Source organism: Myotis davidii, unplaced genomic scaffold (assembly GCF_000327345.1).
Source record: "Myotis davidii unplaced genomic scaffold, ASM32734v1 scaffold149, whole genome shotgun sequence".
In the NCBI taxonomy this organism is placed as follows: Eukaryota; Metazoa; Chordata; class Mammalia; order Chiroptera; family Vespertilionidae; genus Myotis; species Myotis davidii.
The window spans coordinates 2,027,672-2,042,820 of NW_006352194.1; the positions used below are offsets into that span (position 1 = coordinate 2,027,672).

The 15,149-nt window shown below is 58.8% G+C and overlaps 1 protein-coding gene across 1 annotated transcript; it reads right to left on the reverse strand.

The window, feature by feature from the left end:
• Nucleotides 1-1,542: 1,542 nt before the first annotated feature.
• On the reverse strand, nucleotides 1,543-15,147 carry SEPN1 (selenoprotein N, 1; the record flags this gene model as incomplete). Its single annotated transcript, XM_006779325.2, has 12 exons — nucleotides 1,543-3,080; nucleotides 3,430-3,666; nucleotides 4,870-4,971; nucleotides 5,065-5,177; nucleotides 6,197-6,302; nucleotides 6,640-6,828; nucleotides 7,213-7,294; nucleotides 8,898-9,035; nucleotides 9,535-9,659; nucleotides 9,825-10,037; nucleotides 12,002-12,135; nucleotides 15,039-15,147. Coding segments are annotated over 11 exons (1,482 nt in total), but the record flags the coding sequence as incomplete, so codon positions are not given.
• Nucleotides 15,148-15,149: the final 2 nt, after the last annotated feature.

A 15,149-nucleotide genomic window follows, 5' to 3' on the forward strand; every position in this document is an offset into this window, starting at 1 on the left:
GGGCGGCCGCACGTGCGGACCCTAGGGAAGGACACGCCCCCGAGACCACGCCCCCTGTCGGAGCCGGAGTGTCAGAGGCCTGATTGGTCGCCAAGCCTTCAGGTCTCCGTCTCCTGTCGGCTCTTAGTGGCGGTCCGGCCTCGGGAATCCCAGGTCTGTCGCTGCTGGGCCCCGGCGTTCCAGGCCTTTGCCTTGCACATCGCCCTGGTCCCCTTCACAGCTCATACTTCCCCCAAGACCCCTACAGCCTTCTCTCTGCAAGAATGGGCTTCTCCGACTCCTGCCCTCCAGCGCTTTGTAGCTTTCTCCTGTTTTAGCCTTTATGTATTTTACACACACATACACACACACACACACACACACACACACACACAAGCTATTTTCAGGGACTTGGTTATCACATGGGCAGGGTAGATCCCAGAGGCATTGGGAGAGAGAACCACCCACATTCCTACATTCCTTCCATGCCCACTCACCGGGATTCTGATCTCCATGGCATCCAGGCCTGGGTCACGTGCCCTCCTCTGACCTCAACATGTGGCTGTGCCTGACACCAGGTTGCAGTTTTTGGGTCTCAAATCCCTCAAGTCCCAGCTGCCAGGCACAGGCCAGTCACACACGGCCTCCGGCAAGGAGTCCATCCATACTTGCTTTAATGTTCTGCTGTTGCCCTCTTGAAATTTATGGTTGTTTTTTTAACACAAGCATTTAAATTTTGCACTGGCTCCTGCAAATTATGTGAGGTGGCCTTGGCCAGAGGCCTCAGGTTGTCCCTGAGCCCTACCATATTTCAAATGATGTTGACTTCTAGGTCCAGCCCTTTTTCCAGGATCGCAAACTGTTGCTTAATCACTGATTTCACTCTCCAGGCAATGGCAGATCTTGCAAATCCACCCTAGCTGTCTTTCCCGGATGTGGCAGATGCTGTCTTGGTGCCCCGCTCAGGTCCCCTTTACTCTGCCAGTGAATCCATTCTCCAGCTGCTGTGTCAGCTACTCAGCTGCCCCCTTTTCTGGAAAATTGCCCTTGCAGGAGGGAGAATGGAGGCCCCATCCTGGGAAGTTACTCCACCCCCCACCCTCCCAGTCAATGACGGACTGACATAGGTTACAAAAAGCTGGTTCAACTCTGGTGTGGTTTATGCTCCAGAGCCTTCCCCTGTGAGCAGGCCAAGGCCAGGCTTCGACTCTATCCCTGCCCAGCGTTTGTCTTTTCCCCCTTCTGTTTCACTTTTTTTATAGTTTTTTTTCTGAAGTGCACTCCCTCAAAAAATAAATTACCTAGTGCCTGTCTTGAGCTGTGCTTTTAAGACAATGGGTTTAACTTTATAAACACAGCATCAGATTCTAAATATAGTAAGTTCCACTGGAGGTCCATCACAATATTATTTTCAGAAAGCCACTCAAGCCCATGGTGGCAGGTAAGATAGACCCAAAGGCATTCCAGCAGCGTTCCCTACCCCCGTGGCCAGCCAATCCCACAAGTCAGACCAAGGACCAAACGGAACTGTTAACATCCCACTCAAAGGAAAGGCACTTCAAACACCCTCTTATCTCCAATTTTATTACAGGACGTGTTGGGGACAGGGAGGAAAGTGGCAGAGGTGTGGCAGAGGGCAGCTGGGGGCCCTCCCCACATGAGCTTCGAGGCACATGGGGGTCAGTCAGAAGCACCTGAGGAGGGTGCCGAAAGCCCGAACAATCAGTACCTTCCTGCCGCCCATGCTTGGAAGCACTGGGAAAGGTTTCGGTCGTCCCTCCCTGTGAAGGGTTGGAAGAGTGCCTCCCAGAGGACATGAACTTGGCTGAGCTCGCTAACTCATGCCTCATTTGGTCCAGAGATCAGAAGAGAATGAGACATTTTGGTTTGAAAGGCTTTCTTTGTCACCTCGGTGAGAACAGGCAGGGGCGTGGTAAGGGTGCGAAACACCCCGCAATCAAGACTCAGGCTGAATCTCACCTCCGCCACTGAGTGACGCTGGGCAAGTCAGTTTGTTTTCCTGAGACTCGGTTTCTTCATCTGCAAAACGGGAACAATTACTATCCACCTCACAGGCTTGTTGTGAGGATTCCATGAGAAAAGACATGTAATCTTCACGAAGTGCCTCAGCTAGAGAAGGCCTGGGGCTGTGTCTGAGGAAGCGCCTGCCTGCCTTCCTCTTCCCGGTTTAGGGTGGGGAGCAGGCGTGGCTGCAAGGCCTTCGTGAAAGGCCTGGGCCCTCATGGGCTGAGTGGAGAGCAAGGGTGCAAATCCACTCTAGCTGTCTTTCCCGGATGCGGTAGATGCTGTCTTGGTGCCCCACCAGGCGCAGTCAGACCCTCTGACTGTATTTAAAAAACTAGAAGAGAAGGGAGAGAGGACTGTTTCTTCCCACGGGGGCAACTGCAGGGACATCAAGCTGGGCCCCTCTAGGATTTCAGACCCAGCCATCATGCGCAGCTGCTGGAGGAAGCCTTTGCCCCTTCCTTCTCCTTAGCGCGGGGTTATAAAAAATACCTACAAACGGTGAGAAAGTTCACGTAAAAACACTTTCCTGCATGTATAAAAAAGAGACTGGCCGTGGTCAGTGGCTTGGGATGCGAACTGAGGCCCCAAGCTTGGCCAAGGAGTGTCAACACCCGTCCAGGGGTGGACAGGCCGGTCTGGGCTGCCCTGACAGCCGGACAGTCGGCGGCTCCTTGGCTGGGCTACACTCCGTGGAACTGAGGTCTCAGGGGCAGGAAGCACTCTGGTTCCAACAGTGCTCCTGCTCCCTGTGCTGAGGTGGGCGGGGTGGTGCCTTGGGTCTGGGCCTCAGGGACCCCCTTCCTAAGGGCAACTGGCCTCGAGCAAGTCCCCAAACAGGTTTGGGGTCCTCTCATCAAGTCAAATAGACTAGACTGGTCTGGGGAGCCAAGGCCTGGGGTGCTGTATGGTTTCTGCTTCTGAAGGAGGGTTCTGCCCAGAGCCTCCAGATGGCTGTCTCTCGCGAGCCTGACCCCCTGGGGAGCGGGCACAGGAGGGCAGCCAGGGCTGTGGCCAGGAAGAAGGCTCCGGACAAAAACAGGAGCACTTCTCTGGCACCCCACCCCACGCCAGGGCTTCTTGCTGTTCCTTTTGGGAAGGGGTGACAGTAGGGTAAAAGGGGTGGCCCACTGCTCCCTATTCTTCACCCCACAAGGGCCTGGACAGTGTGTCCGAGAGGGTGAGGTCTAGGGAAATGGCCCCGGCTCCGTTTTGGGGGGTCCCAAGCAGCTCCCGGAGCCAGGTGGGTAGTAAAGGGCCGATGGTGGCAGCTGGAGCTAGAGGTTCACCCACAGGCCACCCAGGCGCCTCCTTGCCAACTCCCCCCAAATAGATGCAAAGCGAGGACAGCCACCTTAGTTGACCTCCGACCTCACAGGCATCCTGGGAGGCGTGGGGTGGGAATGCCTGAGCTTAAATGTGGCCCTCCTTGCTGGAGGCCTTTCTTCCCAGCTCCTGCCCAGCCCCTTCTCAGGGCCCCGGGGCGGCCCACTAGGGCTGGAGGAGGGGCAGGCCGCGCCGGAGGCCCTCCTTCAGGAACTGCAGGTACGTGGCCGTGGACGGGTCTTCAAAGGTGGATGCGAAGCTGAAGGCGCTGTTCTCCACGTCCTCGGGCCTCATGGAGGTGATGTCCAAGAAGTGGTTGGCGTTGATGTGGTGGACCTGGGAGAAAGGCTGGGTGAGGTGCGGGGTCCCCCGGGCTCAGGGCCCCCTGCTCCGTCTGCTCGGCCTCTCGTGGGAGAAGTGGCCACTCTCGGGCCTCACCAGCCCTCGCTGAGGCAGACGGCAGCCAGAACCCTGTCGGAACCGACCCTGGGGCCCGCTGCCTCCCTCTCCTGCCTCTGCTCACACGGGGCCCTCCGACCACAGAGCTCACACACCTCGTCCACTAGCAGAAAACCTAATGCCCTTCAGTTCACCTGCCCCTCGCCCCACCCCTTCTCTGCTCCTGTGACCCTGAACTCTGCTCCCCTGCCAGGAAGAGCAGGAGATGCTGAGGCCCAGGCAGACCTCATTTCAAAGCCAGCGACACTGCTTCCTTTTTTATTTTTTAATTCTCACCCGAGGATATGTTTTTTTTTTCTTTTTCTTTTTCTTAGAGAGAGAGAGGGAGAGAGAAACATCGATGTGAGAAACATTGATCAGTTGCTTCCTATACCTGCCCATACGCACTCCGAGCAGACACTGGACCCAAAACCCAGGTATGTGCCCTGGCCTGGAAGTGAACCTGCAGCCTTTGGGTGTACGGGACTAAGCCACCCGGCCAGGGCCCAGCTACACTGCTTACTTGTGCAACTGTCTCCAAATCTCTGGTCCTTCTGAGGCTCGGATTCCTTGATTGTAAAGTGGGTGTTTGTAAGGATCCAGCTCCCAGAGCTGCTGTGAGAATCCAACTACAGGATGCGCTTGGGTGCTTGTGAGGGGCCCTCAGGGAGAGGTAGGGTCTTGATGTTTGGCTGGGCCTGGGGTGGGGGTCTCTGGTCGTCTCTACCTGTCACAAGGCCTGGCCTGTCCCTCCTCCTTCCATCCCAGGCTGACCGCAGTGTTCCAGGTGAGCCTTCCCTCCAGGCCACGGTCCTTTCCACGCTGCTGCTACACTGTGCCTACGGCTTCCCGGCCCCCTAGGTGCTGTTGGGGTCCCCCTTCCCATAGGAGCGTCCTGACCCCTGCATGAGGCAGGCGGACTGGGCATCAGGATCCCCATTTTATAGATGTGACCACTGAGGCTCAGGCTGGCTAAGAGCCCAGCTAGGAAGTGGTGGAGCCAGGCCAGAGCCTGATGAGGTCTGTGAGCCTGTGTCCCTGGCTGGCTGCTTCCTCTCACCACAGTGCCAGGCCTGGGCTGGTGGAGGTGGGGTGACCTACCACGGTGCCATTGGGCAGGCAGATCATCATCTCCACGGGGAAGCTGTACTTCTCCAGGTGCAGGTCTGCCAGCTTCTTGTGGGAGGGGTTCTCCCGGTTGTTCTGTGGGGATAGTGGGGCACACCCTTGAGACCTTGGCCCCCAGCATGGTCCTAGGGGCTCCCAAGAGGCTGTTCCCATCCACCCTCCACTCACTCGCAGGTCCTCCAGCTCCTTCACCAGGGACCAGGTGCTAATGAAGCTCTCGTTGAGGAGCGCAAGGACGGGCGAACTTTCCAGGACCGTCTCCCGGAGAGTCCGCCCGGAACCTGTGCAGGGAGAGGCTGGGTCAGGAGAGTGAGGCCACCCCACGCCTCACTGGGCTTCCATCAGCAAATAACCCCATGGACTATGCACCGGGTGAAATCACAGAGTCTGTAGGTGCTGAATAAATGGCAGCTGTCACATCGAGAACATTCTGGCATCTGGGCTGAGACTTAGGGTGAGCCCTACCCAGGGACCTGTGGTCCCAAATCCACAAAACTGTGCCCCAGGCCTTTGCACAGACTGTTCTTCCACAGAAAATACTCTTCCTCCTGTCACTTGACAAACTCCTACTCATCCTTCAGAGTCTCCTCGTAATGTCACTCTCTCTAAGATGCCTCCCCTGGCGCCCGTTACACACCGCGTGCCCCCTGGCCCTGCCTGTGTAACGCTCACCAGCCGTGTACTTATTCACTCAGCGTCTGCCTCCTGCTCTCCACTGTGCACGCCCGAGGACAAGGACCACTGACTTCCTCACGGCAAGGCCCCAGCACCCAGCCCAGGGCGGGGCCAGGGGGCCCCCGGGATGTTTGCTGATTGACTGGGCGAGGACAGGCTCGTCGTTTTACTCATCTTCACCCACTGGGTGACGCCCAACGAATCTGGCGCCCAGCCGGCCTTCAGTGAATGCTCTGCATAAGTGAATGCACGCCCTGCCCCTGGCACTGTTCTTGTTATCTCACGTGTGTGCACACTGCCGAGCACAGGCACGTTCACAGCCATTTCTCATCACTCCGGGCGGTAAGTGTGTTTCCCTCCTTTACTGCTGAGAAAACGGAGGCTCAGGGAGCAGTCACTTGGCCAAGGGTTCTGAGCTGAAAATGGCTGAGTTGGGCTCAGCTTGTATCCAGCAGCTTCCTCCGAGCTCAGCACAGAAACCTCCCAAGCCCTCACCCTCTGCCCTGCCCTGTGCAGTCCCCTCATGCTCCTACAGGGGAGGCCCAAGGTCTGAGCCTCCTGCACCCCACAAAGCGTGAAGTTTCTCCTGTCCTCCCCTGGGCATGGCCAGGTCTCTCTCACTCACCTCAGCAGGACTGGTCGTCCAGGGCCCCCCACAGCAGGATCGAGTGCACCAGCTTGTTCTTGGCCTTGGCTTGGTCGAAGGCCTCGGTGAATGGCAGGTAGGTGACCTGGGCCAAGCCGAGAGAGAAGCTACTGTGTGCAGCCTGGGTCCCATTCAGGTGCGGAGTGTGTAATGTGTATGCGTGTATATGCATGTATAGTGTGCGTGTGCGCGTGCGTGTGCGTGTGCGTGTGTGTGTGAGGGGTGCTGCTGAGATGGGGGATACCTCCTCCAAGCTCTGAATGGCAAAGGGAGGCTCCCCGGGCACCACTGGGCCCTGCAGAGAGAAAGCCCAAGTAGCAAGCCCTACACATAGCCCAGCGGCCTGTGCCCACCTGCTGCTCCCACAGCTCCAGCCCCCGCCCATGGACCCTGCCCCTGCCCTCACGCATGCCCAGCCTCACCTTCATGAAGGGGTACATGGCCACCTCCAGGCGCCGGGCAGCCTCCTCCCAGCTCAGCTCCTGCTGCCACCTGATCTCCTCAAACACAAACTGGAGGGGCTCCCCCGAGGGCAGGCGGCTGTCAATCATGTTGCCATCCTCATCCATGATCACGGAGGGTATTGAGGGGCCTGTGGCCTCCAGCTCCATCTAGGCCGGAGGGCAGTGCGGGATGGCCTCAGTGAGGGACGTCTCAGAGATGGGCAAGGATCCTCACGGGGCCCCGAGAGACCCTCAAAGGTACCCCATTCACTGCAGAGGCGGGGACATGGAGGCCCAGGGAAGGGGGGCCTGGTAGTGAGTGAGCCCAAGCCCGTGTCCAGCCAGGGCTCCTTCACTGCGTGAAGCTGCCTGAGGGCCGTGGCGGATGCTGGGTTCTGTGTGCAGAAGCAGATGCCAGGAGCTCCGCTCTCCACCGCCCTGAGGCTCCTCGCCAGCTGGGCACCCCCTGCAGCCAGGCTGAGAGGCCCTGCGACAGAGCCTTGCAGAGGAGCCCTGCCTTCCTAGCCGGGTAGGGACCGGGTGTGCGCTCACCTGGGGTATGTAGCCGATGTCCACCTCCATATTGCTGTTCTCACTGGCCCCATACAGCCACTCCATGTCCACATTCAGAGACCTGGGGTCGGTGAGAGGGTGGCCATGTTGCTGGAAGCACAGAGCTTCCCCGCGTTACAGATGAGGACCCGGAGGCGTGGCAAGCTGGGCCCAGGGCTCAGCGCTGCTGGGACCGGACTGCAGAGCCGGCCCTTCCCTCTCCCTGGGCTGCTCTTCCTAAGGCGGCAACCGCACCCCCTCCAGTGGCCCAGCCTCACCGTTCACCAGGGCTTTCCCACCCGTGACTCTTGTATTGCCCTCGACCCCTCCAGGCAGAGGTCACCAGTGCATCCCCCAGGACACAGCGGAGTGGAGTGAAAACCTGGCACAGCCTGGCCTGACCAGGTACCACCTGCAGGTCTGCCACGTGGGGGCGCCCGAGGACTGATAACCAACCACTTTGGGCACAGTGAGCTGCGTGCCCGCGGAAGGGGTCAGCAGTAGCAGTCCCTGGGCCGGGTCATTTGCCCCCCTCCTTCTGTTTCATCCAGTCAGGACCCCCACCTTCAGCCTGGGGCGGAGGCAGGTGTGGCTGGGCTGAGCCGGTGGAACACACTGCTGAGTGGCGGGAGGAGGAGTAAAGGGAGTGCGAGGTAGCCACTCCGTTCCTTGTGGCACTTTCTCTTCCCAGGTTATCCCGACCACCCCCTCACCCTGCCAGCCTCCTGTCGAGAAAGCGAGGGACCTGAGGCTCAGAGAGGGCCAGGGCCTTGCCCACAGACATGCAGTCCGCTGGTGTCACGGCTGAAACTTAACTCTGGCCTCCCTGCTCCCAGCCCACATTCTGTCCCTGTGCAGTCACTAAGCAGCCACTTGGGAATCAGGGAAGACCTGAAACCCGGGTCTCCAGGTCCCCTGCCCTGCCCCCCCACCCCCGACAAGAGGGTGACCCTGAGCCAGTTGCGCAGGTTGGCAGTGGCTGGCACAGAGCCATCCCAGGAGCCCCCTGAGACCTGGTGGTGGCAACTACTGGCAGTGAGGGCCTGCTGTCCTCAGGCCTTAGCCTGTGCTGTTCCCTCTGCCTGGATAAGCCCTCCTCACCCCCCAGGTCTCTGCTTAGATGCCCCTTTCTCTGAGAAGCCTCTATACCAGGAGTCCTCAAACTACGGCCCGCGGGCCACATGCAAATACAAATATTGTATTTGTTCCCGTTTTGTTTTTTTACTTCAAAATAAGATATGTGCAGTGTGCATAGGTGGCTAGGTGTGCATGTTCATAGTTTTTTTTTTAAACTATAGTCCGGCCCTCCAACGGTCTGAGGGACAGTGAACTGGCCCCCTGTTAAAAAGTTTGAGGCCCCCTGCTCTAGACCTCAACCAGCCAGGCCCCTGCCCACCTGCGGCCTCCCCTCAGGTGGTCAGAGAGGCTGTGTTATGGTCAGCGTTATGAGGGTGGGGCGGCTCCAGCTGCACTGGGTCCTGGGCACAGAGTTGGTGGGCCAGGCCCATGCCGCACCTGGGACATGCTTGTCACGGGATGAAATGACCCTCCTCAAGCTGCCTCTTCCTGGTCAGCTCAGGTCCCTCCCGAGAGAGGGGGCTCTGGGAGCAAAGGGGCAGAGACTGAGGGGCCTCTGGGCACCTGCTTCCAACCCTGGAGCTGGAGGCTTGGGCCCATGTTCCCACCTGTGGTTGGGCACGAAGAGCCGGAAGTCACGCACGTGGGTGGCATCTTTGGAGAGGACGATGTGGCCGGTGAACTGGCCGGGCGAGAACCAGAAGGGGAAGTCGGGCGGCTCGCTGAGCTGGAACTCGGCGTGGATCCTGGGGGGAAGGAGCCCAGCTGGGAGCAGGCCTCCCACAGCTGCCCGAAAGCCGGGGACCCAGGCTCTGTGCTGGGGACAGGGCTGGGCAGGGGCCAGGAGAGTGGGGCAGGGAGAAGGCACGGGCCTCCAAGCACCGCCCATCCCCAGGGCCTGGTTCACATGCTGCCTTCGGAAGCCTTGCCTGACCCTCCTCTGAGCTCACACAGTCTGTGTGTGTGACTGGGTCACAGCTCCATACACCCCTCTTCGGTGTGGGTGACCATCACAGCCCCAGCCCTGTGCTAAGCGTGCTCTGCGCACTTTCCTCCTGGGAGGAGGTCACCACCTCTCTGATCCTCACAGGAGGAAGCTGAGGCTCAGAGAGCCCAAGACCCAGGGTGCTAAGTGGGGGCGGGGGGCTCTGAGCCAGGCCTGCCTTCCGCTTGCTGAGCCCCTGTGTGGCCTGGAGCCCCAGGTCCGGAGAGGGAGGGAAGGGCGGGGCTGCGAGGGCCGCTCACCGGAACATCACGGTGTAGTAGAAGTCGCTGACCGCTGTCACGCAGGCCACTGCCCCCTGCGGGGCAAAGCGGGTCTTCACGAAGGGCCGCGGGTGGAACATGCTCAGCAGCCGGTGGATGATGACCTAGGGCAGCACAGCAGGACCCGGGTGGCTGTGGGCCCTGCAGGCCTGAGGTTCAGGGTGGAGGTGGGTCCGGAGGGAGGTGGACAGCAGGGGGTAGGCCTGGCACAGGGTCCGGTGCAGACTGGGCGGGGTGCAGGGCCCAGGGCTCCCCTGGGCTTCCCTCACCTCCTTTCCCTTGGGTGGTGGCGGGTAGAAGCGGTTGTTGGACAAATAGCCGGTGAAGACGCTCAGCTCACTGGGGATGATCCACCAGGGCTCGCCCAGCTCTGCCTGGCCCCGCGGGGGGAGGAAGGGCCGGAAGTGGCGGGCGGCAAACTGTGCACGTGGCGAGGCTGCGGTTGTCCAGTTGCGGAGGCCAGACAGGGCCAGGCGGGAGACCTGGGGCGGGAAAGCCGAAGCTCTGGGGCACGGGCACCACGACTTTGGGGTCCCTGTCCCATGCGTGGAGGAGGCTAAGGTCAGAGTTTGCGTTTGGAGCCAAGTCTGGGAGAGAGGCAGTCACCACCTTTTGGGGGAGGAAAGGCCACCCCCCAGAGTGCCCTGGGCCACCCTGGCTGGGTACCCGGCTCACTTCTATCTGATGAGCCGACAGGCAGCGAGAATGAGGGCCAGAGACTGCAGGCCAGTCCGCGCACCAGCCTGGAGTGGAGCATGCAGGCCCCCTGACGAGTACCCCCTTCGGCTGCTCCTCCCTGCCCTGGGCTACAGGGGGCTGTCCCTTCCCACCGAGGCCTCAGCCCACTCCCCTGGGACACTCAGCCACCAGGAAGCTGCCTCTGTCTTTTTTTTTTTTTAAATATATTTTATTGATTTTTTACAGAGAGGAAGGGAGAGGGATAGAGAGTTAGAAACATCGATGAGAGAGAAACATCGATCAGCTGCCTCCTGCACACCCCCCACTGGGGATGTGCCCGCAACCAAGGTACATGCCTTTGACCAGAATCAAACCCGGGACCCTTCAGTCCGCAGGCCGACGCTCTAACCACTGAGCCCCAGTCAGGCGCTGCTTCTGTCTTTGACAGCAGCAGGTCCTTTTCCTGCCCCCACCTCGATGGCGATGGCGGTGGGTGGGGGCACAGGCTCAGAGAGAAGCGGAACTGGGAAGAGAAGGGCAGGGAGCTCCCACTGAGGGAGACGGACAGGCAGGTCCTCACAGCAGCACTGGCTGTGCAGGGCCAGGCATTGCCCGCCCGTTGGGTCCTGCTCACAGGGTCCCCCTCACTGGCTGGCAAGCCCTGCAGGGGAGCTGCCTGCAAAAGGGGCTGGGCTCTGCGGGGCTCTGCGAGGGGGTGGACTGGGGGTGCTGCTCCTCACCCATCTCCCCTGTAAGTGCAGGTTCTCAGTGCTCTGCAGGGGATTCATTTGCTCATTTAGCTTCAACCCAACTCTAGGCTCATCACCACCAAACCCATCTCCACCCAGAACTTGGCACGGAAGGTCAAACCTGTGCTTCAAACCACTTACTGGACTCCCCCTGACATCCCCGAAGTGCCTCAACCTCAATCTGTCCAAACTGCCCCCATTCTGTCTCCACCAGACCTGCTTCCTTCCTCCGGTCCATGGGCTATCGGCCACCATCCACCTGGCCACCAGCCAGAAGCCCGAGTCATCCTCCCATCACTTCCCATTAGTGGCCACGCCCTGCGCCTCCCGCCCTGCGCCTCCAGGCTGTCCTTCCTCCATCACCTGCTCCCAGGGTCCTCATCCGGGATGTTTAGGTCCCATCATGGGCTTGGACCTTGTCCACAGGGCCTCGGGCCGAGCGGGGCTGGTCAGCAAAGCGTTGTCAGGCACCCTGCCCACCCCACAACCCCTGCCAGGGGCAGAACCTCAGGTCTGAGTCATGAGAGTTCAACGGAGCACCTGTCGGGTGCAGGGCATCGTGCTAGGGGCCTGGGGATGGGGTGCAAACGTGGGGGACACAGGCCTGCCCTCAGCAAGCACCGCCCTGCAGAAAGCAATGATCTAGTGAGGCGGCTGCACCCACAGTCTCTAGTGCACTCGCTGCGTCCTCCAACCAGGTCCTTCCTGCCCCTGCCTCACCTGGCCAACCCTCCTCCTCTCGCATCCTGTCAGGCGTCACTGCCCCAGGAAGCCGTCCCAGGTCCCCACCTGGGTTCCAGGCTCACGCTTATCCCTCCTGCCTCCCCGCCAGGCTGTGTGCCTGGACTGCAGGGATGGCATCGCACCTGCTTCTGGACCCCCAGGGCCTGGCACACGGGGTGCACAGAGGGCAGCTGATAAAGGCAGATGGAAAGAGAAGGAAAGATGAACACAGCCCCATTCCCAGGTGGCGAGTGCACACAGATGGCCCTCCTCTCTAAGGCCCCACCCCAACTCACCCCTAGGAACCCATCTTTGCTCTTGGTCATGGACTCCGGGAGCAGAGGCTGGAATCGGGCTTCTATGGTGAGTGTCTCCTCGCTGGGGTCAGGGGGCAGCTCCTCCTCCTCGTAGCTGGCTGTAGGAGTTGACCCTACGAGACACAGATGGAGAGGCCCTGCCCATCGGCATGTCACATTTTAGTTCCAGAGTCGCCCTGTGAGGCAGATACCGTTACTGCCAACTCCCATTTTATGAATGAGAAACTGGAGGCTCAGAGAGGTGATATCACTTCTTCAAAGTCACACAGCGAGGTGGTGGGAGAGTCAGGATTCAAACCCAGGCCTGTTTCACTCCACACCCACGATTAACCACGACCCTCTTCTGGGGAAGTTAAGATCTCAGAGCCTCAGTTTCCTCAAAGAAACAGAATCAGGCCAACTTCGGTGTCAGAGAAAGAGCAGTGGTCTGGCAGTGAGGAGACTCCTTCCCCCTGATTCCCTGGGTAGCATCATTTCCACGTTTGTTTGAGGAGGGCTGGCTGGACTGGCGGTGGCTGGCCTTGATTTCCCAGATCTCTTCCTGCTCAGAGACGGGCCGACTAAGTCTGTAACCTTCCACGTGCAGAAGGAGTCATGGTGGAGGTTTAAGGGCGAAAGGAAGCTTATTTCAAAGGAGATGACACATAGAAGGGCAGGGCCCAGGACACAGTGGAATAATGCAGCGGCGGTGCTGTCACACCTGCTCTCCCAGGGCAGGTTCCTGAAAAGTGGGGGGGGTGGGGCGTGGGCGGCGGCTGCTGACCGACTGCATGGGTGCGCTCGAAGCAGTTCTTACCCGGGATCACCAGAATCCCCAGGATGCCTTCTACACTTACAGACGCCCAGGGCCCATCTCGGACCTACCGAGCAGGAATCCGAAGGGGCTGGAATCAGCAAACTGCTCTTTAATTGGCACTCCCAGGGCTCCCCATGCAAATCCCCGTCCTACAGAATCACTGCTATTTCTGCATTCGTAAGTCCATGCGGCAAATCTTCCCTAAAAACGGCAATCTGGGGACCTCAGAGGCGGGGACAGTAGGAATGAGCAGGGTTATTAGTCTGCTTGCTTATTTTACTGTTGTCCCAGATTATTATTAATAATAAGGCCCAGCATTTTATGGCCCTTTCGTTTTTTAATAAAAAGTTTTATTTCCTGACTTATCAGTAACAGTTGCTCATTCTAGACAGCTTGTAAAACTTTTAAGGTATAAAGCAGAAAATTAAACACTCACAAACGTACCAACTAGAGAGACTGTTGGCCCCTTGTCACTGCTTAGAGTTGGTGTTTCGTGTTTTTGTTTTTGTTTTAATTTCGTTTTCCCAAAACTTGGTCCAGTTTTGCACTCACGGTGGCCTCAGAGGTAAGGGGATTCATTTAACAAAAATTAATATGGCCTCCAAGCCCAGTAGGCTTGGCCAGCATGTCATTACTCTTGCTCACTGGCCATAAAAAAGGACGAGGAGGTGGCCGTGTGGCCATGTGGCTGCGTGTGGAATTAAGAGGTTGGAGCCAGCCGAGACGGGTTTGGCTCAGTGGATGGAGCGTCGGCCGGCGGACTGAGGGGTCCCGGGTTCGATTCAGGTCAAGGGCGTGTGCCTGGGTTGCAGGCACATCCCCGGTGGGAGATGTGCAGGAGGCGGCTGATCGATGTCTCTCTCTCATCGATGTTTCTAACTCTCTGTCTCTCTCCCTTCCTCTCTGTAAAAAATCAATAAAATATATTAAAAAAAAAAAAAAAAGAGTTGGAGCCAATCCGCAGGGGCCGACCTGCATACCCGCCGTCTGCTTTTACCACAGAAGACACTGGCCCACGTCGGCCCGGCGAATTATCAGTTCTCCTCCAACGCTTCTCCTCTGGCAGTGACCACAGCCGCCAGGACCCAGAAAGCTCACCACGGGGCTTTGGTGCCTACTCACCAGAGAGCAGCTGGCATCGCTCTTGCCTTTCCCATCAATTGACCTCCTTACACTGGGCCACTTGGGTAACAAGTAGGTGCCCAAGATCGTAAGTTCAAGAAATGTCACCAGAAATGGACACAGAGGTTGGGGTGGTGGTGAGAGAGCATTTTACAATTCACTAGAAGCCTGGTATATGAATTCATGCATGCGTGGGGTCCCTTGGCCTGGCCGGCGATTGGGCCGATCGGGGTGTTGCCCAGTCCCCATCATGCCCCCTGGGGCCTGCCAGGTGTGGGGGAGGGACCGTGGGGGATTGGCCAGCCACAGGAGTTTGGCTTTGGGAGCTCACTGACCAACAGGGGGCAGCTCTTGCATTGAGCATCTGCCCCCTGGTAGTCAGTGCGCATCATAGCAACCGGTCGTTGGTCATTCCGTCGCTAAGGCTTCTATGTATATAGATTAGATGTTTCAGGCCTTACTCTTTACAAAACACAACAATAACAAAAACCCAACAACCACTGGTCACAGCCAGGCAAAAACGGGTAGCGAGATGGGCAGGCATCTGGCAGCACCTAAGAGTTTTAATGTTCAGTGAAATAATCAGAATAGCTCCTATGGCCTATCTACTGCTCACCAGCCACTGGCTGATACTCTCCCTAATCCTGAAATCTGTGAGCTGGGGCAGGACCTGGAGCCGATGTCGCTGGCTCTGCACCTTCCAGCTTGGGCAAGCCGGTGAGACTCCCTGTGCCCCAGGCTCCCAACCTGTACCCCTGAGGATGTGACGGTGTCAGCCTCACAGGGCACTGCAAAGAGTAAGAGAGAACTCACACGAGGTGCTTGGAGCCCTGCTGGCCCCGAGGAAGTGGCCAGGGGATGCTAGCTAGGAATTCGCAGGAAGGAGAGACTGGAGTGCGTGTGAGTGTGTGTGAGTGTGTGTGTGCGTGTGTGTGCAAGCAGCTCGCCCAGACCAGCAGCTAGAAGGTGTCAGGGCCAGGGTGACGGGGCTGCCAGGACCCACATCTCCCTCTGCTTCCCGGGCCCCAGCTGAGCGCAGACCCGCACCCTGGGCCGGGCGGTGCCTGGCTCCCTCCTCCCGCCCCGCCCGCCCGGTACCTGTCAGCTTCTCGGCGAGGGGCCCGAACTCCTCGGGGCTGAGGTACAGATCCCGGTCGGTGTCCAAGGAGGAGAAGAGGAAGAGGCCTTCCGTCCCCAGGGTCTTCAGAG